The sequence below is a fragment of the Osmia lignaria genome, chromosome 6, assembly GCF_051020975.1.
Source record: "Osmia lignaria lignaria isolate PbOS001 chromosome 6, iyOsmLign1, whole genome shotgun sequence".
NCBI lineage: Eukaryota > Metazoa > Arthropoda > Insecta > Hymenoptera > Megachilidae > Osmia > Osmia lignaria.
In genome coordinates this window covers 2,132,230-2,158,159 of record NC_135037.1, presented here as the reverse complement: position 1 = coordinate 2,158,159, position 25,930 = coordinate 2,132,230, and the positions used below count along the sequence as shown (strand labels likewise).

The 25,930-nt window shown below is 37.3% G+C and overlaps 2 protein-coding genes and 1 non-coding gene across 11 annotated transcripts; 2 read left to right on the top strand and 1 right to left on the bottom strand.

Annotated features, from left to right (window-relative positions):
* Positions 1–345: 345 nt before the first annotated feature.
* On the bottom strand, positions 346–25,375 carry btz (CASC3 exon junction complex subunit). Of its 2 annotated transcripts, XM_076688524.1 has the most exons (21): positions 24,981–25,375; positions 24,169–24,593; positions 23,813–24,100; positions 23,325–23,737; positions 22,921–23,265; positions 22,770–22,802; positions 22,286–22,542; positions 18,709–22,215; positions 18,113–18,269; positions 17,184–17,533; positions 16,809–17,127; positions 16,642–16,723; positions 16,334–16,564; positions 14,746–15,017; positions 13,896–14,141; positions 12,227–12,451; positions 11,647–12,138; positions 10,808–11,556; positions 9,488–9,598; positions 2,823–3,070; positions 346–1,669 (listed from the first exon to the last, which is right to left on the bottom strand). In XM_076688524.1, exons 1-8 carry the CDS (start codon positions 25,077–25,079, stop codon positions 21,604–21,606), a joined length of 2,472 nt encoding a protein of 823 aa, XP_076544639.1. In that variant the 5' UTR covers positions 25,080–25,375; the 3' UTR covers positions 346–1,669; positions 2,823–3,070; positions 9,488–9,598; positions 10,808–11,556; positions 11,647–12,138; positions 12,227–12,451; positions 13,896–14,141; positions 14,746–15,017; positions 16,334–16,564; positions 16,642–16,723; positions 16,809–17,127; positions 17,184–17,533; positions 18,113–18,269; positions 18,709–21,603. The 2 variants fall into 2 exon arrangements, with proteins under 2 accessions (XP_076544639.1, XP_034173665.1); XM_034317774.2 differs by having other exon boundaries at positions 346–1,522; positions 16,660–17,127.
* On the top strand, positions 2,929–20,133 carry LOC117601252 (orexin receptor type 2). Of its 8 annotated transcripts, none has more exons than XM_034317795.2 (7): positions 2,929–3,060; positions 6,063–6,672; positions 16,119–16,266; positions 16,345–16,566; positions 16,824–16,983; positions 17,192–17,304; positions 19,470–19,696. In XM_034317795.2, the coding sequence occupies exons 2-7, from the start codon at positions 6,220–6,222 to the stop codon at positions 19,694–19,696; spliced, it is 1,323 nt and encodes a 440-aa protein (XP_034173686.1). In that variant the 5' UTR covers positions 2,929–3,060; positions 6,063–6,219. The 8 variants fall into 8 exon arrangements, with proteins under 8 accessions (XP_034173686.1, XP_076544642.1, XP_076544643.1 ...); XM_076688527.1 differs by having other exon boundaries at positions 2,957–3,060; positions 5,702–6,672; XM_076688528.1 differs by lacking the exon at positions 2,929–3,060 and adding an exon at positions 19,992–20,133 and having other exon boundaries at positions 3,066–6,672; positions 19,470–19,698.
* Positions 8,168–8,307, top strand: LOC117601791 (U11 spliceosomal RNA). The gene has a single exon (XR_004580803.1). It is a non-coding gene; the product is annotated as a U11 spliceosomal RNA (small nuclear RNA).
* Positions 25,376–25,930: the final 555 nt, after the last annotated feature.

Here is a 25,930-nt window from a genome sequence, read left to right as displayed (position 1 = left end):
TCAAATCTTATTATATGTTTCCTTATTATAGTTAGAAGAACATAAGGTAGCACCAAAATAATTATAAAAGAAGAATTTAATACCGTAAGATTAACACATTGTTCCAATTGATTATAAGTGTGCTTACAAAGTATTTCCATAATTTAAACAAGTGCCTCATTGCCTTAATGATAATAGATAGTTGTTGGAAGCAATAAAAGAAATAGTTTATGAAGTTTAAATATTTAAAGATGATATATATATGTATTATAACTTAACGTAAATGTTCTTAAAATATTTTTTTAGCAATGCATATGATAATCTAGGTATACATGCCTATGAAATTAAAACTAAAAAGCTGATAAGTATTAGAATGGCATTAATTAAGATAAATACATGTTTGAGTCAATCATGTAGATAAAGTTTTAGTATTTACAACACTGTTAATACTGTGATAACTAGAAACTTCTTCCATTGTAAATATAATAGAATCTAATAGAAATAAAAGGATATTAATTTTATACAATATTATTGAAAATAAAGTACTTTTTTTCAAATTGCACTATTTTTACAGCGTATATACACAATTGCATGTTTATCTTTTTCATAAAATTATTCTTTCAAGTTTAAATAATAAATTATACTTTCAGACTGTAGATGTCGCTACCGTTTAGTTTTTAACAAAAAGATATATATACATATTGTTAGATATCTTGCAGTAACAGAATGATTGAAACCTCATAAATTTATCACTCTTTAAAGTTCTCCTAAAAAGAACTTCACAATCTTTATAAGAGACAACCATTTCGATTATTCTCTGACCTATTTTTATATTCCATATTTCTACCATACTATGGAAGTCTTCAAAACATGTTTCCTTTACTTTACCTACTTTGAAAAATCGATGAAATATGAAAAAAGAAAGAAAAATATTTGGATTGCACTCGCATGAAGCAATTTAATTAGTCGTGTGTAAAAATAAAAGAATCCTCCGTTTTCCGTTTTGCATGTTTATTATTTAAAAAAAAAATAATAGGAAACTACGCAAAGCAAAACAGGAACTTGTTGAAATGAAAAACATCAAACTGTTGAATACTTTTAACGATTTGTATCTTATCTTTTCTATCTATTCTATTATACGACAATTACAATTACAGCTTCTTCAATTTAGAAATTTCTTCTTAGATGAATTTATGAGGATTAAAAACGAAATGTAAAGTCATGAAAGTAATATATCCTATAAAAGTATGCGGTGGTTAGTGTAAAGATCAGTTTCAATTTGTCGCACGCTCGCGACTCGTTGCATATTTATACAAAGTAGAGGCACGTTGACTAACAACAAGTTACTTTGATCTCATTAATCATAGCTGGTAAAACTTCTGTATGTACATACACCGTGTGCGTGGAACGATCTAAATATCGTGGCAACTTTTGTAGAGAAGCGACGATCGATCCTTTGCTCGCATTTATTTTATCCTTGGACGTACAATCACGACAATGAGGCGTTAGTTTCGTGCAAATAAGATCGTCTGCCTGATACTTCCTGAAAAACACAAGCTCTCATTTCCGTCGAAGGGAAAAGCGCTTTCGTATTTCTCGTTCGCTTTGAAATCCAAAAAAAGGTGTACCAATCATTTGTAACAAGTCGAGGAAATTGTTGACTTTTGCTCCACTGAGGCAATATCAGATTCTGTATTTATAGACAACTGCTCGTAAGTAATATTACAGAGGATAAAAGCACATGTTACGTGAGTTGTAAAACGACTAACAATGAAATATACTAGCAAGTTGCAAGCGTTTGAGGGAATAATGTAAAGGAAGATGCGATCAGGGCTAACGAAGAAACATGTGTACACAAGGTAAAATCTCTGCACCCCTTTGAAAATCCTTGAACTTTCTTCATCTCGGAGTAACTCACGCGCTATCTGAGACCCTAGAAAGGTATTTTCTACCGGAATTTAATACTCCTCCGGAAACCTTTTATTTTCGAAGAATCTCGACTGCAAGCACGGCTGCGCCAGCTATCAAGGAGTAAGCTTAAAATCTTCTATCGTAAAATCCCTTGGGGTAGCATCGTCTTAACTTTTTCTTTTTTGTTTTTTTTTTCCGTCTAAGACAGTGGCTATTTACGATTTCATTGACTTCTGATCAAACTTATGCTTTTCTTTAGATACCTCTGATTCCTTGTGGAAGCAATTCTGATTGAAATCGTGGCGCACACTCGTAAAGACGAGATTGGAATTTAATTCTAGCCGGCTGAATTTATCCAGGAAAATAAATAGACTTTATACTACCTAGGCGGTAGTAAATGAAGAGAAGTACCTCGAAACGAACACGTTTTGTTTGTTCAACGAGACAAGCACAGCAAATGTAGCTGTTCGAAGCAACACCAACTTTACCCTGATTAGTTGCGAGATAAACTGCTCGTCCACGAGGCGCACATTTTTAATAAATCTTTCAACCACTTTTTCGATTTTTCACCACTTTATCTCCGGAGAATTTATGTTCGCGAACGCCTACGAGTGGACGTGAAGAAGAGTAATGTGTGTTCTGTGACAAATTGCTTGAATTTAATTTAATTTTATTAAATGAGAAGAGGGAATTTGTTGTTTATGTAAATTTTCCTCTTGCTATTTTAAAAAATTTACTTAATTTTTTCTTTTTCTTTCAGTTACTCTGTTGTAATCGAGTTCAACTTGTCACATCCACAACGTTGAACGTGTTAAAGGGTGTTCTGACAAAATACAGCTAATTCAAACGTGAGAAACATTGGAAGGAGGAACCTGGTCGAAGCATCGGAGTGTACCAGTGCACCTACGCGCTCGTTAAATCGACGTACATACCTCAGTTTCGCAGAGTCCGTCGTCGCGTACACATCCCTGTCCCGAATCGGAACCCCCGGTTGCCCGTCGTCGCGACGCGCACCATCGAAACTCCTCCTCGACCGTCCTCCACCACTGCACGCGTTTTCCCGCGAAACAGTGCTTGATCTGACGCTTTCACGGCCTGGTGTTACGTGTTCGTGGTTCCAATTCTTCTTTCTCTTCTTTGTGTCTACTGTACCACTTACAGTATAAAACAGTTCGTAGCCCTATCAACAATTATTTTAATTTTTCATAGCATATTATTATTCATAGCATTAATATTTAAAATTAAATTTATGGTGCCAATTACTAGTCGCCCATAGGATAATCAACTTATTAAAAAAATGTAAAATAATTCAATGTTACATTAGGTACTAATGTTTAAAAATTGAAGATATATTTGCGATGAAATTAGGAAACTTTCTCTTAAAATTGCGATGGTAGACCCTCTCGGAAACGAAGCGTCAGAAAAAAAGTTTACGAAGGGAGGCGGGTTAAAGTTTCCCTAGGCGCAGATTGAATTTATCGTTCCTCCGACAGTTACCGCGGCATTTGACGTGAAATCGACAGTTTTACAATATTTCTGCATAAAAGTATCGTAGCAGGGAATCGAAACGTCATAAAATATCGTATTCGATGCCGTGTCGGAGATATCGCGGATATCTATCACTTGCCGGTAAATCCAGAGATTCTTCAAACTTTTGCTCTGAATTTTTCTATCTTTTAAAATAAGCTTTATTGTTTGTTCTATACAACTATAAAATCCTTCTCGTTCTTATATCGTTAGGTGATCGACACCATGGATTTTATTTAAAAAATAATTAAAAATTCCGCTTATCAAGTTTTACAAAACCAATAGAACTTCGCGAAGTGTCTTTTTGAGTTTTTCCAATGTAAAATTTACATCATCGCGTCAGACTTATCGTTAAAAAAAAGACGATAAAAACGTCCGGTAAACAAATTAATAAAATGATGGTATTTAAGTGCATAGCACTTCTTATGCAGTGTGCGACTAGTTGACATTAGTATTCACAGGTCGTTTCATGGATGATGACTATAGACATTAGTAGCAAAAGAGTTCATACATCCTACTAAAGTGTGCTGTTCCATATATGTCGGTTTCTACGGTAGCAATCAACGTGTTAACTATTAAACGATCGATACTATTAGCTTGTTGCATATCGAATGAAGAATTCCAAAACGTACAAAGTCTAGCATGATTTCATAACATAAAATTATTACAAAATAACATTTACCGAAGATTGGCAAATGTTCAGTATCGTTCTATATTTACCAGAAGAGTTAAAAACAACAAGGATAACGCGAAATCCTGATAGGTGCAATGAAAAAACGGGAGGAAATGGATGTGACGTTTTTTTCTGATTAATTGCCACAAGAATTGTCACCGACAGAAAGTCGGAATCGCAGTAGAAAAACGCGGAAGATTAATAGCATAATCGAGGCATTTTCATTAAAACATTGTTCGCCCCCGGGGAGAAGAAGAGAAAGTGAGATCAAGGAATTTTCTGTTGCTCTGATAAAAAAAACAACGCGAACATGTTTTTCATGGAAACGTTTATCTACCAGGCACATTTATTAACTTTAGCTATTTTTTCTAATGAAACGACGATACGATCAATTAATAGACGCCGTGCAATCACATTACGACTTTACGCTATAAACTCGACCGTCGCTTGGTAACGGTAGAGTAACTTTTCACCAAGTACAATTAAAATTTCAATTAAATTATGAAATCCCGAGCGATGCTCTATTAAGCTAAACTTCGTTGTTCACTTTTCTCACTGCCTGACCACGATACGGAACATTCTTTTCATCATCTTCCGCGTTAACACGATACAACATGGTAGAATATTGCAATAATCGAAGAAGAATTTTATAGTGATATTTTATTTATCAGTAAGCTGAAAATGTAACGTTCACAAGGAGGTCTTTTTAGGTCACGTCTTTTGATCTTATTGACAGCTTGCAGTTTACGATATTAAACTCATTAAGCTAAATTTTTAAAGCGCTTTTTACCGTGTAACGAAGTTTTAATTTTAATTAAGCAAATACTCCTAAACATATGTTTTAATTCCTCTGTTAAAAAGTTTTTAATTTATATTAAAAAGCTTGGCTCATATTAAGAGCTATTTAATTTAAGTAATTAAAAGGAATTTATCGTTTTTCGTTTCCTTCTGTGTTTTACCCCCTTAAAAGATTCTTCAGTAAAATTGGTCGATAAGAGAAAAAGTTTGCGGTTTCGCGTTCGAGTATGCGATAAATACCGAAACGTCCTAGCAATTGGTCGTAACTGGTCGGTTATAGAGTTCGAAAATAAACGAGGCCGATTGCTAGTCGGTTCCTCGTATTAACTTTCCCGATAAAATTCATTTTCTCGGTTTCTGACGATTTCATCGATTCTCCAAATGAAATTTTCTTCCGAACTCCTCTGCCTCTGATTCGAGCCAAGGTCAGAAGTGAAATCGTACGGGGAGAAAAACCGGAAAAAGGGGACAAATCTTTGGTCGAAACGAGATAAAACCTATCCGGAGGAGAATTACTCTAAGCTTTTTCTTCCTCCCTTGAAGACAAAGGAAAGAAAAACAAAAAGGTCTATTGATTCGACGGAATTAAATTGTCTACCCGCAAGCCAAACGATAGAGATCATAAAAAATGTGACATTTATCGCAAGACATTCATTAGCCTTTCTGACACTTGGGAAATCAGAACATCGCATCGCCTCGAAAGCTTTCCCTAAAACTTTTCTTCCCTCCGCTTGACAAACTGTTCACCGAGTGACGAAAACGGGGAAGGAAAAAAAATTCTTCTGAAACAAGACTGGGATCGATCGTTTCCAGATGCTAAACAAATAAAATACGATCATCGTGACCGATGATCTCTGGACGCCTGTCGCGTTATCAAATCGCGTGGACGGCCAAGGGGATGGGAAAGGAAAATGGGGAGAATCAACTTTAATGTCATGGAAATTGGTGCAGGTTCGACCTGGATGTTCCAACTTTCTCACTGAACATTTTCTCCGTTTTTCTTCGAAAAGTCTGGGAAAAAAAGAACGTTCAAGATGGGACAAAGTTGTAGAAAAGTCCGTGGAAAACAGGGGAAGATCCAGAGAGGATGCAGGGGATGATGAAAAGTTACAAGATCTTAAAGGAAATAATTTCTCAATTGGAAATTGGTATCGTAATCGTTTCGTTTTTATAGGCTAGAAGAGGGTGGAAAAACATTCCTCCTCGAGCAAGGTTTCTGGATCCGCCCCTAATGGATGAGAAATTGATTAGTGAACTTTCTACGAGGACAGAGAAGTTTTGTGAATATCAATTATCGTGCAAGACTATCCGTGATACCTAAAGCAAGAAGAATGTATTCCATCGAGAGAATGTTAATCGTGTGGTCCATCATGGTGACCATACTGGTCGATGCTACAGACTACTTGGACGACTACACCTCCGTTGAATACACCGACGAATCTGATATGGATTTTAACGCCACTAATTGTAGTAACATTTACTGCATCTCGAATGACGAATACGTGGATCGTATGATGAACTACATATTCCCGAAATTGTGGGACTGGGTTCTGATCGCTTCTCACGGTATCATCTTCCTTGTCGGATTAATTGGAAACGTGCTAGTCTGCACAGCAGTGTACAGAAATCACACGATGAGAACTGTAACGAATTATTTTATCGTCAATCTAGCCGTCGCTGATTTTCTAGTACTGTTGCTCTGTCTTCCTTTCACGGTGCTCTGGGACATCACCGAGACGTGGTTCTTGGGTCTGACTTTATGCAAAGCTGTGCCGTACCTTCAGGTAAGACAATCACCACTGTTATTTGATCAACGCGTTAAATTAAATCAACCAGTTGAATTTATTAGGGGTATGCCAAAATTAACATCGTCCACGTTGAACTACAAGTTATTTTAATTCTTTCAATGCTTACTAAAGTTAGATAACGAAGAAAAACGAGATCACAAAATAAATTGTCGAGCTTGGAGCTTAAACTTGTTGAAAATTTATGTTCGTACGCGACTGGAGGCTCTTTTTACGGTGGATATGGAATCGAAAGTTTGCGCACGTTTGTCGAACAAGTGGATAAACTGTCTGCGTAGGGATATTGCTATTTACGGTTTCTTTCTTGGATTTAGGCCGATGCACGTACTGCACAAAGCATTGTCGAAGAATAAAGAAAAATTGACACTGACTGCATTTCGATTCTATATACCGCGCGTTGGAATGAAATAATTTCTTGCAAATGTACAACCTTTTCAAATCTAGAATTTAGGCCAACGAGGGATTACAACCGCGAAATATACCGATGGTCTCCTTAATTGCTGAATTACACGTGCAGTAAATTAATCGTACGAAAATCTACCATCTGGGAATTCACCGTATTTCATGTTCTTCGTGTTTATTTGAACAGCTGAACCCTACCCCGGTCTGCCTTTTAGTCTGTCCTTGCCTTTCAAAGCTAAAATTCGTTTTACGGGAAAGACTTTCTCCGCCCAGCGAACAGAGGGTGAACGATATAATTTATAATTCAACAAGTCGACCACGTTATTCTTAATTTGTTCTTCTGACCTATTTTGTACTAGTATTGTACATTATTTTTTGTACACGGGCTTGAATAGCGTTGATTTAACAATCGGTTGAAAATCACAACCAGCTGTAAATTAAGGGTTTAATTTTCAATGGAAATTAGCTCCCTTTTTTATCATTGAATCAAGATTTATAGCGTTTCTTAGCAAACTTGTAAAACTGTAGGATAGATTCAGGTAGATTTATCGCGTTTCAAACAATAAAGCAACCTCGCCGACGCAAATATCTATATTCAAGATTTAATTAACTCGATTACAATATCCCTTAGCGTGGCTAATAACGAACGGTATCTCCATCCTGAAAAACCGATATTCGCTACGAAATTTTCTCGACTGAGATCGGACGGTCTCCCGGCCGTGAATCAAATTATCGACGTCGTTGATATTGAAATTTTGCAATTAATATTTTATCAAGCGTGATCGGAGATAAGTTCTCAAACCAACTCTACCGATAATACGTTCTATACGTTTTTTAACGTTTCTGTTTTTCGTTTTCAATAAAACTCAATTATCTAAAAAATTCAAATAAGAAAAATAGTGTATAATTATGTATGCAGTTTTGGCATCGATTGAAAAATGGCGCTTTTTCCTAAATACGGCTGTTTTAGTTCGTCGATCGTACAACAGATGGCTCGATAGCAATAACGATTCTCGTTGTTACCATTGTGCTTAGAATCTGATATAAAGGCTGCGCTGGTTAGAGTACGGTTAAAAAGGGTGCTCGCTACTTTAATAGCGCGTCAGTACGGTATGAATGCCGTGCTGGCGGGGTATGGCCATCAAGACATACCCAGTACGTAATTTTTGTAAACGCGAGGCTGTTGGCTGCCAATTTAGCACCGACGCCTCCATCTGTTTAACTAAAGTGTATTGAAAAAAAAAAAAGAGTGAAAGAACAATCGAAATTAATTTGCATCGCGATAATTTATCGTTCACGGCGCATCAACAAGATTCGCGCGAAAATTAAAATACAACCGTAATTTATTAGCGAAAATGCATCCAGCATAAAATGAATTAATTAACTTAAGTGTTCCCTGTGTTTTTGATTGCAATCACGGCTGTAAAAATAATGAATACATTGTCTAAAAACACAGAGGACGAGGAATTTGCATAATAAAGGAAGTTATTCAGAACAAACCATTGGTGGAAAGTAAAAAAAAATCATTAAACATTCCAAATGGCCAACCCCCGCGTTCTATAATTCAATTTTCGGTAAAGGGCAAGCGTCAGTCTGGGTCAAGCTATTTTTTACACTTGATCAACGACACCGTCCAAAACTCGACATTCAGGAGGAGGAGGAGGAGGAGGGTCATATTTTTGATACGCGTTTTCTGTTGCACCGCCCACGCCGTAAAAAACTAATAGAAATATCGGCAAGGAAATTTATATTCCTACCAGATCTGTATATATTCCCTAAAGAATTTTCCTCCGTTTAACGCTTTGCAATTCTATGAAACGTCACGTCTATTTTTTCGTCGCGTAGGTGTAAGTATTTCAAAGACGAGGGTTGGTTTTTCTCAGCAGGGGTTGTTCGAGAGAACAATTTTCTTGGCAGGGGGTTATCGTAGGACGTCAAACATACGAATGAAATAAATATCGCAACGGCGATGACCCTCTTTGATGAAACAAATGAACTCTGGAATCGACGTTATTTTATATATGGTACATTCAATACAGTGAGAAATGAAATTTCTAGTTAACTTCTACAGTGAAACTTAGGCTACAGTCTTCGCTTATAAGAAATATGCTCTCGACAGCTTTTCTCGCAACTTTTATTCTCAAGAGAACCCTTCGCCTTAGATCGGGTCCACAGAATTCAACATCAGTCCGCTAGAAATCTAATCACAAAGTCACCATATTGTATGCACAATTATAATTCAAGGGATGCTGGAACTTTATTCCCAGTTCATCAACTTCTGGAAACGCGTTAAAAATTCCAGTTTTCCCCGGGGTATATATTTTAAGAATTCGTTCGACGTTCTGGAAAGTATGTCGCGTGTAATCGGGACTGAACCATAATTTAACCATACCTTACGTCGTTGGCGGGGATCCAAATGTGGCGTAAGACGAGTTGGAAAAGTTGAAGATAATTATTATAGCGGCAGAAGATGTTGTTCGTTACGAGGCGCACCGTCATTAATCTGAAAACAGACGCAGAGTTTTATAGTTTACACGGGCTGTATAATCTCGAGCTTTTGTTTTCTCCACCGAAAACTTATTTCACAATGTCAACGCGAATGATATTATTTCCAGCAACGCGGAGGAGCTTTTTTTTCAACGAAATCGTCGCGGAATCTCAAGCATTCGGAAGGAAGTAGGACGAGGCTCGTTACTTATTCCTCCGCCCCGGTGGAGGTAGTCGTTTCTTTTCGGAGATCGTTAAACGAATAAACGCTAGCCTCCGGTGTATGTTTAATCAAAGACCATCGTTAAACTTTCCTGCAAAGTATCTATGCGATCTTATGTAACATGCAAAAGCTTTAAACCCTCCATAGACAATCTGGCTCGTTGATGATGCAAGAGAAATTAGAGTAATTCCTCCGAATTACCGCTTTTATTGATAACAAATTATCATCAATAACGATGAGATTGATTAAAATATATTTACCGCGTTAATTTGATCAATTCAGATTAAAATCGATTATGCAACATTTGGGAAATTCTGATAAGAAAAATTAATTTGATTATTTATCTGAAGATTATTAATAAAATGATCGCACTTTGTTCACGCAGCTGCTATTTTATTTTCGCGATAGGAACCTTTATCTTGTTTGTAATTAAAACGATCAGTGAGGTGCGATTATACGAACGATTAATTGCACCGTTCCTGTTACAGCCAGATGTCTTTGCTATCGGACACGGTAGCCCTGGATAATTAAGAAGGATTTCCGTGGAATCCTTTAGCTAATGGTATTACCAGCTCGAAGGTCTTTTAGGATACGTCGTGATTTAATTCTTCGAGCCAGTGCAAGCAATAAACCAAAGGTGGAGGTTAACGGTGTTCATTTGAACGCACGATTTAGGGAAATGTTAACTTTGAAACTTCCTTAAGAAAATTCAATTCACCCTCGGTATTCACCGAAATTATGCGACATTATAAACACCGTAACGGCGAAAACTCGGTCGTAAAATACAACCCGAAAGTTCTCGCGTTATACAGCGTGTACCTCTGCCACCCTTGATTGCTTTATTCAGAAAGATACCACAAACATGTATCACAGGAAAGTTATCGTAATTATAACATTATAATCTAATTTTCTCCTTCAAACGCAATAACTTTCTCGAAACATATTTTTGGGGCATTTTTAAAAATGACAAAATACTCCAAATAAGTTGGACACCCAGTATACCTGTTATGTTCAGCTCGCTCTCTTTGGTTTCCACCGTACTTCCGGCGAAAGTACTCGCGTACACGACTCTCATTTACGTCTCCCAACATGGACGTTAGTTTTTTTTTCATCTCTACAATGTTCACCGAGGTATCTTCTCTTTCTTCGCAGCAGCATTTCACCAGCAACCTCTCGTACCAGTTATCCTAGAAAAATAACGTTACTTTGAGTTCTCTTTGATACGACGAAATTGATGCACCAGGGACATGACAGCGTGCACCTCAACTTGAGGACATTTTCGAACAGAGTTGAGAACCGAGAAATAAGTTATCGTGCGATAACGGTGTGCAACAACACGTTGTAAGATAATGCGATTTGGTCACCGGCTGAGAGCTACCTTGGTCGTGTGACCATCTAGTTACATCGCAACAGGACAGAAACGCAAAATGCAAGCTTGCACACTGCCGCGCGGTGGTTACACGTGTGTGCACGTGCAAGGGACCATGATAAACTAGCGAAACGTTATTTCCGTGCAACTGTGCCTGCGTACACGAGTATAACGCCCCTGCGGTTTGATCGAGTTCTTATAAACTCTTGTTAGTCTATTTGGGATCACATGCGTTACCACCGGTTGATCAGTAACTGGACCGAAAACTGGATTGTCTCATCGTTGAATAAATGATTCATGACATCATGGTGGCTTTCGTTCGTTGCTTAATTCAAATTACTTGACGTCCCCGTTAACCTTTTGTATTGCATTTTGGAACCACCTAAAAACATGTACAATGGCATTTAATATTTTGGCATATATTAATTATTTGCCGCATTCCATAAACTAACGCTTGCACAAAAAAAACTACCTATAGTCCTAACACGTTGGTGTTACCGTAACGCAGGCTCGAAGGAGTAGTCTTTCTTTTCCACAGCGTTGTTTTAACGAGCAACGAACGGGAGTCATCGTTAACGGAGCTGCAACGAGCAGGGTACGCGACAACAATTACGATGAGCTATAGATTCTCTCGCACGATTCTGTCGTACGATGAACATCATGGTCTGAAACAATACTCCAACAATAGGCTATAAAGCAAGTTCGTGTAACGTTGCCCTGGACTCCGATACGAGATACGCCCTTTGTATTCAGCTATCTCTTTATACCATCGCATCGTATTAAATTCGCTCCCTTTGGTTGCTTAAGTAATTTTATTAAATTCCATCACGCGAAAATTCCATTACATCGCTGCACTCAGTTATTGTGTATCCTCCTTCAGAACCTGAACAGTGATCTTTCGACGTCCGTGCTACCACGATTCCTTCTGTTATTGGATTACGAATCTCGATCCCACAAGTCTATCCTGAATCATTTATTCGTAGATATAGTACATCTGATAGCTAACTATATAGCAATCCTTGTCTCTAAGTATCTCTGATAACCGTACCAACCTAAGCTGATAAATCCATCAACGGACCATGGATTAAACAAATTCTATTCTCTTTTCTCTCGTCCAAGCTCCATCTTCTTCCTTCGTGGGATGAATTTTCCGCGAGTTTTCGACTACTTGCCTCAACGATATGTTGCATAGACGCGTCATCTATTATTTAGCGTTGAAGAAATGGAGCAGGTTGTTCGAGCGATCGGCAGTGTCATGCGGTACCTTGCGACCGGAACTGAAAAGACACGAAGGAGTTAATGATATAAAGTTTGCGTGCCATGTGCTGTGTTGCGTCGACCGGGGGGTAGTTCTTGGTCAAAGAGTCGTTCGGTCGGGTGATATTTCATTCGGAACAACTCGTTCTCGTGACTGAACCGATAGCATGAATTTTTCAGAAGGACGTCCTAATACCTTTCTCTCCTTGCCAGTCATAAAACAATAATCGTGCTAATTAGAACGTAAAAGCAGAGAGTTCACTTAACGCAATCTAGAGCAAGGTCTCGTTCTAAATCACTCCAGAAATGTTTGAACTTGTTTCTATTTATAAGACGCACGCGGTGTGTCATTGTTTGCACTGGTATAGATAAGTCGAGTGCATATTTGCACTGCAATTGAATAACATACTATACTACACGACGTACGATGCCGTTTACAAACGCGTTAACGGACAATTGGAATGCGTCAAAGGGGAATGCCTGAACAGCCGGGATCGATGTTTTGTCCCTTCGAAATGCGATTTCGAGGCTCATCCGTCAGTTATCATTGCTGCCCTAGCGCACGTTAATTGAACGACGGCGATGTGATCGTCGGCGTACGAGGCGGAAAGTCCCAAGTGGTATTGTCGCTATCGGTGACACGTTAGGCACGCGCTTGGCGTGACCAATGCAGTTGCGAGTGCGACTGGTAGATAGCTGAGATTTAATTGAAACGTGCTCCGCGTCGTCTAGCATGGCAAACAATCGTGAAATCATTTCGCGCCAGACAGTTGGCTAAAAAAAATAATAGATTCCGTTTGATCGTCGAGTAAACCATCCGTTACGCCTCGCGTTTCTGCTCCCTTTTTTTTCTGCTTCTGTATGAGCCGATCAAACAATCAAATCTTGTTAATCCATTTAGGATTCTGCGAATCGTTTTATAATGAGAACCCAGTTTCGAACGGATTAAACTGAGTTTATCTAGTTCATTTACCATGATCTCTGTTTACATTGAATTTTACCACCTGTCCGTCGAATAAATTAGGATATATCTCTGTGAGCAGAAACCTCATGGTTAATCGCTTGGAAACCATTCTAGATACAATAACGACTGGCGAAGGCGTCCGGAACAATTTACTCGGCGCGTTAAACCTACGCGTTATTTGCTCATGCTGTTCTAGCGACAATCGATTCGCGTTACGCCTTGAATATCTTAACCGTGTCTAATTGTTACGACTCTGGCATGAAACGACTGACTTTTAACCTTCGATTTTAAGTATCCAAATTTATTTAATCATAAATTGCAAGCAGAAAAAGCAATAATTTTCTTAAAATCAATAGTAGCGAGAAATATTGTGTATCGATGCTGTCATCGATATGCAGATGAAAAATTGGCTATTATAAAAGATACCCCATAAAATTACACGATCCTAGTAAACTAATAACGAAAATGGAGACTAGTTGATAGATGGTTTTCCTTAGTACCATTGACTGATGCGTTCAGGAACTATATAAAGCTCTTCAAGCTCTTATTCTCCAGCAACACGCTAGCGAAGTGATAAATTGTGTGCGTTGAGAAAGCAATAACGTTGTCTTAATCCCAACGTATCAGTGCTGTACTGTTCATTCATGACGATTGTTCAAAGTTCTTCGGATACTTTCAGCCTCTTTCTATCCTCGTCGGAATTAAAGTGTCCCCGGAGATTGGAGTATCGCGAGCCCGTTATCTAGCTGAAAATAAATGATTCTTTAGTTCCTCGAGTAATTTCCCCTCGACGCAAAGAAAGGGAGTAAGTTTCTATTAACATAAAACTCGCTCAATTAGAAGAACGAATAGTAAAGCAAAGTATTGCACATTAACGCGATTAATTTATGCGCGTTCTAAATCATATAAATTGTCAAACTTCAGTTAATAAATTATCACGACTTAAATCTAAATATTCCAAATATTCTTTTTCCCTCTGATCAAATACCTCCCGCTACTTGGACAATCAAGATTAACCTAAATAAAAAGGAGAAAAAAGCTCCTTTGTGTGCAACAAAAGATAATAACCATTCTTGTGCCTTTATGCTCTTATATTTATTATTCTCTTGCCAAACTTCGTAATGCTTTGGATAGCTCCATCACCCACGCACCCTTATATTCTCCCTTGCTCTTTCTTAAACCTCTAAGGAATTCCACCGCAAACGTTAACTACCGCCTGTTCATTCAGATCCGCGCGATTACTCTTGTAGGAATCAGCGGAGAATAGGGGACAAGAGCAGCAGGAAATCGACTCCAAGTTTCTTACGTTCGTACTCAGCTACCTTATAGCCAATTTGTGGATATACCTACTTCACAACTTTTTTTTTATTGCCTCTCTGGAGATCCTGATCCAATATATATTGAATTTCTTATTCAGTTGATGCGGTTATTTAGTTGGAGCATATCCTTGCAGAAATAAAGTAGTAAACGTGACCTTTCAAACGTTGAAGACACGCATTCATTCATCCTCGAATTTCCATCTCATCAGCCGTGTGTGGTTCCTTCATCTCAGATGAGCATCCAAATGTAGGATTCCGTGACCCGTGTTTTCCATCTTCAAAAACGCTCGCACCGACGATTACCTGATTGCAGATGAGAAGTTACATTCGCATTGCGGCGTTTCAAAAGCCACGCTAAAGCGGCATGCCTAATCAGTGAAAAGCTAATGTATATGGGTAGGGTGGTACGCGCGAGACGGTCTCTCGTCGATCAATTCCTGATACCGTAACGGGGGGGGGGAGCACGTTTGTTGTCGCGCAGAAACTCCGTAACAAGACCCTTTGACGAGAATTCGGAAATTCAATCGACAGCACCATGCCAGCAGCCGTAAACGCGTTACCGTTCCCATATGAAAAGGCGTCATGCAAGAAACGTCGAACGTCACGCCATCGCGTTAATTTCTCTGTTTCTCAACGAACGAAACGAGGGAGAGAAGAAAAGCTTTCTTGACCGGGCGACGCTTTAACAGAAATGGAATTTACTTAACGATCTATCCGATTGTAATCGAGTCAGCTTCTGGAGGAATTTCTTTTCGCAGAATTTCTCTGCATCGTAGCGCAGATACAGAATTACCAGAGAAATAGGTCATAGTCGAACGGTTTTATTAATTCCGGCAACTCTTCGCAAGTAAAAAAGATCACTCGGAACCGAAACAGCGAGCAGGTAAATCTTCAGCGGAAAAGAAAAAAAAGAAGAGAAGACTCGCCTGAGCGAGGCAACAGTTTTATCAATTTTCCGGCAGGCGAAACTCCTAGCAGGCTTTCCCCGTATTTTCTAGGCATTCGTTTTATATTCATGACGTGTCCCTATGCCAACCTGGCTACGAATAAACCGTGTTATCCGATGGAAAGTCAAAACGTATGCCTATGTGTACGTAAAACCGGCGGTGAACAGCTAGTGTTTACCCTCTTTCGTATACGGGGTGAAGTACTTTTTTCTATCAGTAATAGCCAGCGTTAACCACTTGATGCAACACGTAAATTCTTTAGTGAGCGGAACTGTATGATAATTTCATAAATGAGCGAATTAGAATTGCAAATAAAAACTATAAACTTCATTTTCTAGTTTCCTGGGATAATAGGGAATTCTGACTTCTCTCCTTAACGCAGCTAGTGCCGTTCTCGTTTCGTCTAATTATAACTGGAATCGTGGAAAAATGTAAATTTTCTTTATCTTTGTTTCAGACAGTATCGGTGACCGTGAGCATAATGACTTTAACATTCATATCGATAGACCGATGGTACGCGATATGTTTCCCTTTGAGGTTCAAGTCTACAACGGGACGAGCAAAAACAGCGATTATTGTAATCTGGGCGATGGCGCTTCTCTTTGGTAATTGATTAATTAATATCTGCCCAGTTTATGTACGTACGATATATACATGCCAATGAAAATTTACCATTTGTACAGATCTTCCAGACCTGCTGGTATTGCACACCGTTCCACCGACCCATATCCGAGTGAAAACCATTCTTTTTACGCAATGCGATATGTCCTGGAGTCAAAAGAGCCAAGTCACCTTCACTATTGTGAAGCTAATCTTTCTGTACACCGGACCGTTAATCTTCATGAGCGTGGCGTATTGGCAGATCGTCAGAGTCCTCTGGAGAAGCGATATTCCAGGACACAACTGTAAGAAAACGATCGTTGTTAAGCTCTAACGGATCGTTACACGTCTTTTTCCATTTGGTTTTTAAGACTACTAACACATTTTCTTGTTCGTACCGTTGGTATTCAACCGTAGCTATCGTGTTTAACGCAACATTTAACCTTTCGCCGCTGCAAGCGCCTAAAGATACGTTTATGCCAACGTGAAACTATGTCTAATTTATAATGTCTGATGATCGTAGCTAGATCGTGGAACGAATAATTACTGGACGCATTTGCAGTACTGTCACGGGCATCCCAGATGAGCCAGACACCTTCTTCCGGCGGCGGTAATCCTGAGATACAGCTAAGATCTCGACGGAAGGCGGCGAAAATGTTAGTCACGGTGGTCATCACTTTTGCCATTTGCTATTTCCCCGTGCACTTACTCTCTGTCTTAAGGTATCTTTCATCTATGTTATGCCATGCTTACTTTCTCTATTTTATAATGTTAGACGCTTATAAAATATATAACAGACAGAAGAAGTGTGCTATCGCGATACTTTAAACGCTCTTTTTATGGTACTGCAGCGTGTACTCTATGGCCTATAAAAACGAAAATTATTATTGCTCGGAAGTAAATCGATATACGTGTTGTTTACCATTTCAGGTATACCATTACGCTGCCATCAAACAAGTGGATAAACGCCATCAGTTTGATTGCACACGGTCTCTGTTACTTCAATAGCGCGGTTAATCCTCTGATCTACAACTTCATGAGCGGTAAACGATCTCTACTTTTATCATTTTTGTTTACCGCACCAGAAGATATTTTGCACCTGCCGTGTCTGGGTTTACGTTCGACGAAACGTTGTTTTCCTTCCTATTCGAGCTCAGCCCGGAAACCAGATGTACCGGAACAAAAAAACATTTCCTCCTTTCACAGTCGAGTCCACGAATAATAGTTCCCTTTGTCTTTCGTTCTTATCGACGTATAGTGCTGAATGGTTTTCTATAGATAAAATATCTTCGTTAAAATGAAATGAAATCTTCGATCCATGAAATGCAAACAGATTATCAAAACAGCTGAATAAATCAATAGTCATTTCTTACGTAAATTAAATTGTAAAAAAAAAATCGATAACACTTTTATAAGATAACAATAAGAAGTGTTCGCTGATTTGATATGACCAATGGAATACTGATGAGCAAAAACGTTTCTGGAGCATGCACGTATATATGTATGCGCCAGTAGCATTGATGGCTTTCTTTCATAATGGAAAGTGTAAGGAAAAGTGCAGGATCAATATCGGTATAATAATTATTCATATTCTGTATTCTGTGAAAGACACTGGTTCCAAAAGAATTAAAGTATTAAAGGGAATAGACCTCTGAATGCGGTGGTCGCCTAGATCTTTTAAATAGCATATGTCGGGCAAAAAAACACGAACGTCCTTGAAATGACCTTGACATCATCATCCATCAACCTGTTTCTTTAGTCCTTAGAAATGCAGTTTTCGCAGCTTAACGTACCTTGCGACCATACGTTCACGTGTATAAGTTTATACACGTGACTCATGTAACTCATTACCTTGCCTCCTTGATAAAATCTCACGACCTTAAGTAACGTTGTTCGCTAGTACTTCGTTGACTCATTGAGAAATTCAGAACTCATCGGAAGGCTCTCCTCGTGTTCGTTATTAAAGCACGCTTCGCCGGACATTTCTGTCCCCTTTATCTGGAGAATCCTGTAATTAAATGAAACTGTATTCCATTATCCCAACAACAACGATCTCGTTGTTTCCCAAAGTTTTCAAACTAAGAAACGAACGGGAACATGATTCAATTGCAAATTTCTTATTTACCAACTTCAAATCTGCATAGATTTTCCTGATATTAATGAAACAACAAAAAATAAAAAATAAAAACTACCGTGCTCAATAGTATGTACAGATGTTTGAATTTAAAATGATTTCTATCGTTAAATCGATATTTCTCGATACTATCGATCTTGTATAGAAGCGCGCCATATTTGAACATTTTCAGAAAAGGGAAATGTTGTGAAATTTTAAGACGAAGCTCGAAAAAGTAATAGGAATGAAAATGATAGCAAAAAGGAGATATTCAGCGTCTGGTTTACAGGTAAGTTCCGGCAGGAGTTTCGTCGTACGTTCCAAGAATGCGCACCTTCGAACCACACGAACGATCACAGGCGAAACCAACAACTCAGCTACGCTTACATGGCAAGTGGATACCGGTCTGCTCTGCAAAGTCGTCGTGAACAATTCTGACCCACGGAGATGCGAGTCTCCTGGGTGAAAAAAGCCCCTAATACAATCGCGGAAGGAGCTCACGCCGAAAACGAATCTCCACAGGATCGATGTAGTCTTGGATTTAACTCTCCACAAAATCAATTAAGCTTAGGGTGAGCTATATTATATTCCACGGTTATTGGCCATTTTATAAGCCATAATCGCATCAATTTCCATCGTATTTTCACACCTCACTTTCACTTCACGCACATGTAGGGTTAACGGTTTCGAGAATCGAAATATTTGATCGAGCAATCGATGGATCGATAAGGTAATTCATCGAGTTATTCCTTTTCTTTTTAAATTTAACTCTTTTAAAAAAGGTTCATTTCGAGATATTTGAAACTTTAATAGGTAAATTAAAAATTTATTAGCTCGTGCAATTAAATTAGAGGTCGATAACGAAATATTATATAGCTTGCCCTTTTTGTTAAAGTTACGCGGGAAATTGAGGTCGGACGACAGTGGCGCCAATATTAATTATAACGTACTTTCAACAAAGTTTCACGACGGTTTATCGCTTCACTTTAGATCAACATTATAAATATTGAATGACACGAACTATCCTCCTTTGTATTATAGATTGCAATCTGTTCTAAGAATTTCTTATTAATTTGACGAAACCTTTTATTGCAGGGAAATTTCGAAAGGAGTTTAGACGTACTTTCCGTTGTGCTCAAGATAGTTCACGTATTCAACGTGGATACCTAGCAAGTACATCTAATCTGGCCAGAATTAAATCTCGAACCACGACGACGATACGAACAACAACGTTTAAAAATAATAATAACATTCAACGAACTACCGAAATTATACCTCTCAGTGGTGTAACAAGCGTCCAACAAAACGAGAAACACGACTGATCGTAAGTATACGCAAGTATTATGGTGATTACCATCAGAGAATCAGTAAACTTCAAAAGTAATTTATTGAAATATAATTTCAACCTTAATAGCAGATACATGCAAAGAAAAATTTGTGTTTCACTTGTTAAAGTTTAAGTAACAGAAAGATATATAAAGAAACTACCATATTTTAGTTCCTACTGGTACTGGTAGACATGTTAAATTTGTTTAGAAAATAACATTAGGTATTTGATGTAACGAAACACTGAATTATTTTAAATGTATTTATACTAAACTCGATGTTTGTTCTCAGAGAACAGAAACATAGGCACACGCGAATTTGCGAATCATTCTTCATAACTGAATGATCGCAACCCTATGATTGTAATTTATATTTATAATATTCAAATGGTACGACGGACATACCGACAAAATCGTATGTAAAAAATTTCATAACTTTTATCCTAGTACTATGTTATAAATATAATGTGGTGTGAATCTTGTATTCTGTACACTATTTCTAGTAAATTATGTAATTTTAATGAAACGTACGTTTACTTCGCTAAAATTACAATTTAATTATCGGATTAATCAATTCCATATTTATGCGATCTCATAACAACACATTTTATACGAGTTTAATCTCAATCGGTAAGTCTGTATGCTTGAACGCTTTTGCAAAACATAACAAATTCGAATATAGGAAAATAAATTTAATCGCATATGAAAAGACATCTTATCAATATATTATCTTTCTGTTCCACTTTGCCAGTAACAAAGTATATCGCCGTAAGCGTATTAAATAAAAATTATCATGGTTTCATCTTCTTTCGAGTTTCACAAAAAACATAGTTAATATAATCAATGACAAGATTAATAGTTAATATTACTTTTACCTCACCTAATCTTGATGATGTACTGAATTATATAACGACCGTTATTAATGATACAAGCAGATACAAAATTTTCTATCATAATCTTTTTATTATAATATAAGTAAAATTAAAGCGTTAAGTAGTGTTTTTTTTACTTTTTTTTTTACTTAATAAACATACTTCATTCACTCGCCGTTTATTTAACCCTTTGGCGCAAATGACGTTAATGTCCGTCTGCTTCATTTTTTTAAGAAAAGATAAACAACAATAATTTCTTTTGCAGAATATGTATTTGTTTGAACAATATAACCATACAGCGTGTACAGAAAAAAAAATTGTTAAAAACTTTAAAAAAACTAAACTATTTAAGTAACTATATATCGACTTATATATATTTTTTAAATATTCGTTTAAACTTTAAAGTGCATGACACATATAAAATTTACGATGATTTTCAAATTTGAGTAAAAGGAAAAATACGTCTCCTGGAATCACAATAAAAGAAAAATGCGCGCCAAATGGTTAATGAGTTAAAGACATAATACATGCTGAGGTTACTGACTTGACTATATTCTATTTACAATAGCCATTGTATTAAAAAGATATCGATTTATTAACCATTTTACCAGTCATTGCTGCATGTGTTAATACTCGATACACGAGAATACATTTAACACTATTCCTGCCTACTAATAATGAATTAGTAGATTTCATATATGAAAGTAATTTAACAATATAGAAGGGTGTAGTTTAATGATAGCAGCAGATCAATGGATTCGTAGCGAAACATTAATACAAATGTGAACTACGAAATGTACAACAATATGCTGGAATTAGATAAAGTCGTTCAAAATATGTATTAGGTACGCACACATCCAATTCCTACGGTATTTCACAAGTGATCTGTGAAAACCAATTCGCTATACAAACTGCGTAATAACTCCAATAAAAGTTACACAGTATTTTTATAATATATATGCATATTCATACTCACGAACATTCACAATTACGTCTGTCACGAAAAATGTTAAAAGACTCTGTGATGTTCTTTCAAGCTGCTGCCTCTTCAACAACCTTACTTTCAGACGTAGTGGTTTCAATTATATTTGAATCATTTTCAGTCTCTTCCACGACTGCTTCCGGAGATTTAAGTGGAATAATATTCTGATCATCTATAGTAACTTTTAATGAATCGTGATCACTTATTCCGTCTACTTGATCAGTTGTAACACCTTCGGAGCCCAGTGGTATATCGATATCAACATCCGGAACATCCTTTTCTTTATTTTCAACCATAGTATCCGTTATTACACTTAAATCATCATTTTTCGGTGCTTCTTCAACTTCTATAATTTGCTCGGTTTGGATGTTATCAAATTGTTCAGACACGATTTTCTGATCACTTTCTTCCAAGTCAGTTTTGATTTCCAGTTCAGTCTGCTGTATATTTCCCACTTGATTATTTTGTTGTGGTTGCGTACTTCTACCTCTTCCTCTACTAGTTTGATGTTGCTGATTTTCTGGTGGTGGAAGAATTGGAATAGCTGCCTTTGGTCGTCTCATCGGTGCCGACTGTTGTTGTTGCTGTTGCTGCTGTGCAGGACTATAGTAAGTGCAACCTTGTGGTTGGAACAGTTCTTGCGGTGGCGGTGGACGCGATGGCTAAACAATTACAAATTAATATAACATAGAAGTAATACAGCGTAATTGAGTTTTATTGTAAAAATTATACCTGTACTGGTGGACTATATCCTTGGTAACCTTGAAAATTTGGTTGAAATGCTGGTCCATTCGGACCCGGAACATAATTAATTATACTAGGTGGAGCAGTCTGCGGAGGAATAAACTGTGGTGGCGGTACTAAAAACGGCGGTGGAGCATAGCTAGCAGGTTGACCATTAGGCGGCAGAGGAATAACAGGCTGACCAGCCATGGGTGCAGCAGCGGCAGCAACGGGCGTAGATTGTTCAAAATGACCTTGTGGATATCCTACAGAGAAACGAAAAGCGTGACATTATTGGAAAATATAACAATTATATTTATGCATACAAATGCATGCTCATAGAAAACCATATATACACTTACACACGAAAATAACTCAAAGGAAAAGAAATGATACAAATATAAATATGTACTCATATTATTAATACCTGCTTAAAGTACAAAAAAGTGAAAAAAAAGTTCTTCACACCATCGAATAAACAGCTTTATCTTACCTTGTGATTCTAAAACACCTCTTGAATTTCCAGCTAGGTAGTTAAACAAGTTAAACATTAATATAATATGCATAATATATTTAAATTGTTCACCCCAAAAATATATCACATTAATTATATACATAAATATTTTATGTATAGATTTTATTACCTTGAGGAGGGAAATATCCATGTTGATTATGTTGACCGTGTTGGTTATGTTGATTATGTTGATTATGCTGACTATGTTGATTATGCTGATTATGTTGATTATGCTGTCCATGTTGCCCATGCGGTGGTGTATAATTTTGTTGTCCTGGAGTTTCGGAAGCCGTAGGACGTTGTCGCAAACTAGAATATCGCTTTGGTCTATTAGCAGAACTATCTTGTTGTTGAGTTGCCTGTTGCTGCGACTGCTGTTGTTGTTGCGGTTGTTGCTGTGAATGAGACTGCTGTTGCATTCTTGGAGGTACCGTGCCTGATCTTTGCTGATTGGAAGACTGTCCATAGAAATTTTCTAGAAAAGTATCAACAATTAGTATGCATTCAACATATCTATATGAATGAAACACTTACTGTTGTGTCTTCCACCTTGATGGTATTGCGTACCATCGTGAAGATTCACATGTTTCATGTCATGAGTAATTTGCTGTTCGTCATCATTTTGAATAGTACTATTTCTCTTATTCTCGGCAGAGATTGGACCTGCTCCACGTCCTTTCGGCTTTGTCTCAACTGTTCTATTAGCGACCATATTGTTATTAGCATTTGTTCTGAATCCTCGCCCGCGAGTTCTACTGGCTGCCAAGCTTACAGACTCTTGAACATTCCTCTTGTTGTTATCTCTGGGAGATACTTTAGTATTAACTAATTTATCTGCATCACCACCAGCCCCACTGTTTCCATTACTACTTTGAGTATAGGATGAATTTTTGGCGTCCTTTTTCCAAGCAGGATTTGTAGGTTCATTAGGAGCTTTATTCTCGTTTCTGTAAAGAAAAACGTTGAAACAAACTTGTTCACTCTGGTTAAATTGAAAATACACCATAAAGAACATTACATACGTGAGAGTATTAGATGTACCGCTAGATTTTGTTTTTGGACTATCACTCTGAGCTTGCAGGGGTGGAAAGTTTTGTACTTTATTTTGTGATTTATTTTTACTACTGTACCAAGCTGATGAGATTACTGGTTCATCCACAGGTGGTGCAGAAGCATTTTTATTAGTTCCTAGAGCAGGGAAATCTTCACCACTTCTATTAAACTTTTTATTTTTATTAGAAACATTAGTTCCAGCTTTTCCATATGCATCTTCATCTTCCCAATTACGTGTATACTTATTTGGACCACGACTATAAAAGATTAAACATGTAAAATGCAATATTACAAAATTCATAACACTTTCTAGATGTTAATTTACCCATATCTTCTTCTTCTTCTAGCTCTAGGTGGACCTTCTTCGTTTCTTATATCATAACCATAAACTGCTATTAATTCTTCATGGCTCTTTGGTGCTTGTTCCTCATCATTGTATCGATCATGGTCCCATCTATCTTCTTTATCTTTCCACACTTTCTTTTCTTTGGTTTCTCTTTCATTCTGTGGCTCTACAGTATTATCCGTCACTTCATCGGTAGTCCTGTCATCATGTTCATAAAATGTTCCTCTTTTAGGAATATATTGCGGATTACGTCTGTCCTCATCATCATCCAATTTCTTTTGAGGTTTCTCTTCTTCTTGTCCATCTCCACTTTCTCGTAATGCACCATCTTGAGATTCAACATCAGAATCAGATGGATAAACATCACATTCTGAATCCTGATGACCATCAGTTTGTTCACTGCTCTATAAAACAATTTATGGAAAGGGATAAAAAAAACTAAACATTCTAAGATTATACAATTATTTAATTTTTTCCTATGTGACTTAAGTGTAAAATGATACATCTCTTTAATTTTTGTGAGAACTGGAATTATGACATTCGTGAAACCATTTGCCGGCAAACCAAATATAAAAGAGAACCTTGTAAGTTATGATAATATTCAGAAGTATTACAACAGTCTACTTAATCCAGTTAATCGGGTCTGTCGTTGAACTTCTGATCCAGTTTAACACGACATAAAAAATTTAATAAACAAGGAGAGCTTAAAAAATCATGAAATAAGAAAAGCAAAATCATTTGTTTCTAAACCTTTATAATATTTAATTGAAAACACTTTTCCAACAGCTAACCTGGGTTTCTTTCGTTGCATTTAATTCTTCGCCAGAATCCGAGAGGTCATCGGAACCGCAAGACTGATTAGATTTTCGACGTCGTCTTGTATCCGACATGTTTTTTTAGCTGAAAGTATGAGTTCGAGAATTATCAGAGATTTTATTCTCCAAAACGTGAATATAAACGATCAATGCTAGATGACTTTTAAGGTCGAACTAGTTGATGCCTGCTTCTACTTGAACGGGTTCTTGATCACAATTCTTGGTCACGAATCACTGACTAGACGTGTTACTATCGAGAAGGCACACCAGACTCACAAAAATTTTAGTGATAGAAATGATTTCATCGGATTACTGTCAGATTACTCGGTAGCAATGGCGGGTCTATAAACTTTCGCACAGTAAGTCTCTTCTCTTAGAGCCCACTAAAATGACGGTAGTTCGAATGAGAAGTATTTTACAAATATATCCAAGTAGCATTGTTTCTTTATAAATGAATTAACCTATTTAAAACAGAAGTATGCATTGTTCTCGGATAAAATTGATAAAATACGAATTAATTGATTGCCGCGAGAATTTGAATTTTTATGAATTATACACGCCACCTGCAAACTTTTTGATCAGTTATTTGTGCTACGTATATTCATACGTGGGTTGCCTCGCTGTCCTAAACATGACCGTACGATTGTTTTCGAAGATCCTATAGCAATACACTTCCAAACAAAATTTCTCTATTCTATGTAGGTTTTTGAAACAAATCCGACCTGTAATAAGAAAATAGATTTTGAACGGCGATTATATATTTTTACTTTTAAGCATTCATTTAACATGTATTTATTAAGTTCAACGAAGCTGATTAACGTTGCGTAGAAGAACGTCCACGTCTTCTGCTCACGTGGTATAAAATTATTGGTATTTGGACACAATTGGGGTTAAGCAAGGAACTGCAAATTTTATATGTGCACTGT

Coding starts and splice junctions, on each gene's coding strand:
- LOC117601252 (XM_076688528.1), top strand. CDS start 6,220: ATGTATTCCATCGAGAGAATGTTAATCGTGTGGTCCATCATGGTGACC. Junction 6,673..16,118: donor AAGCTGTGCCGTACCTTCAG/GTAAGACAATCA, acceptor TCTTTGTTTCAG/ACAGTATCGGTGACCGTGAG. Junction 16,567..16,823: donor CGATATTCCAGGACACAACT/GTAAGAAAACGA, acceptor ACGCATTTGCAG/TACTGTCACGGGCATCCCAG.
- btz (XM_034317774.2), bottom strand. CDS start 25,079: ATGTCGGATACAAGACGACGTCGAAAATCTAATCAGTCTTGCGGTTCC. Junction 23,738..23,812: donor GGTACATCTAATACTCTCAC/GTATGTAATGTT, acceptor TTTTCTTTACAG/AAACGAGAATAAAGCTCCTA. Junction 22,803..22,920: donor TGGATATTTCCCTCCTCAAG/GTAATAAAATCT, acceptor TTAACTACCTAG/CTGGAAATTCAAGAGGTGTT.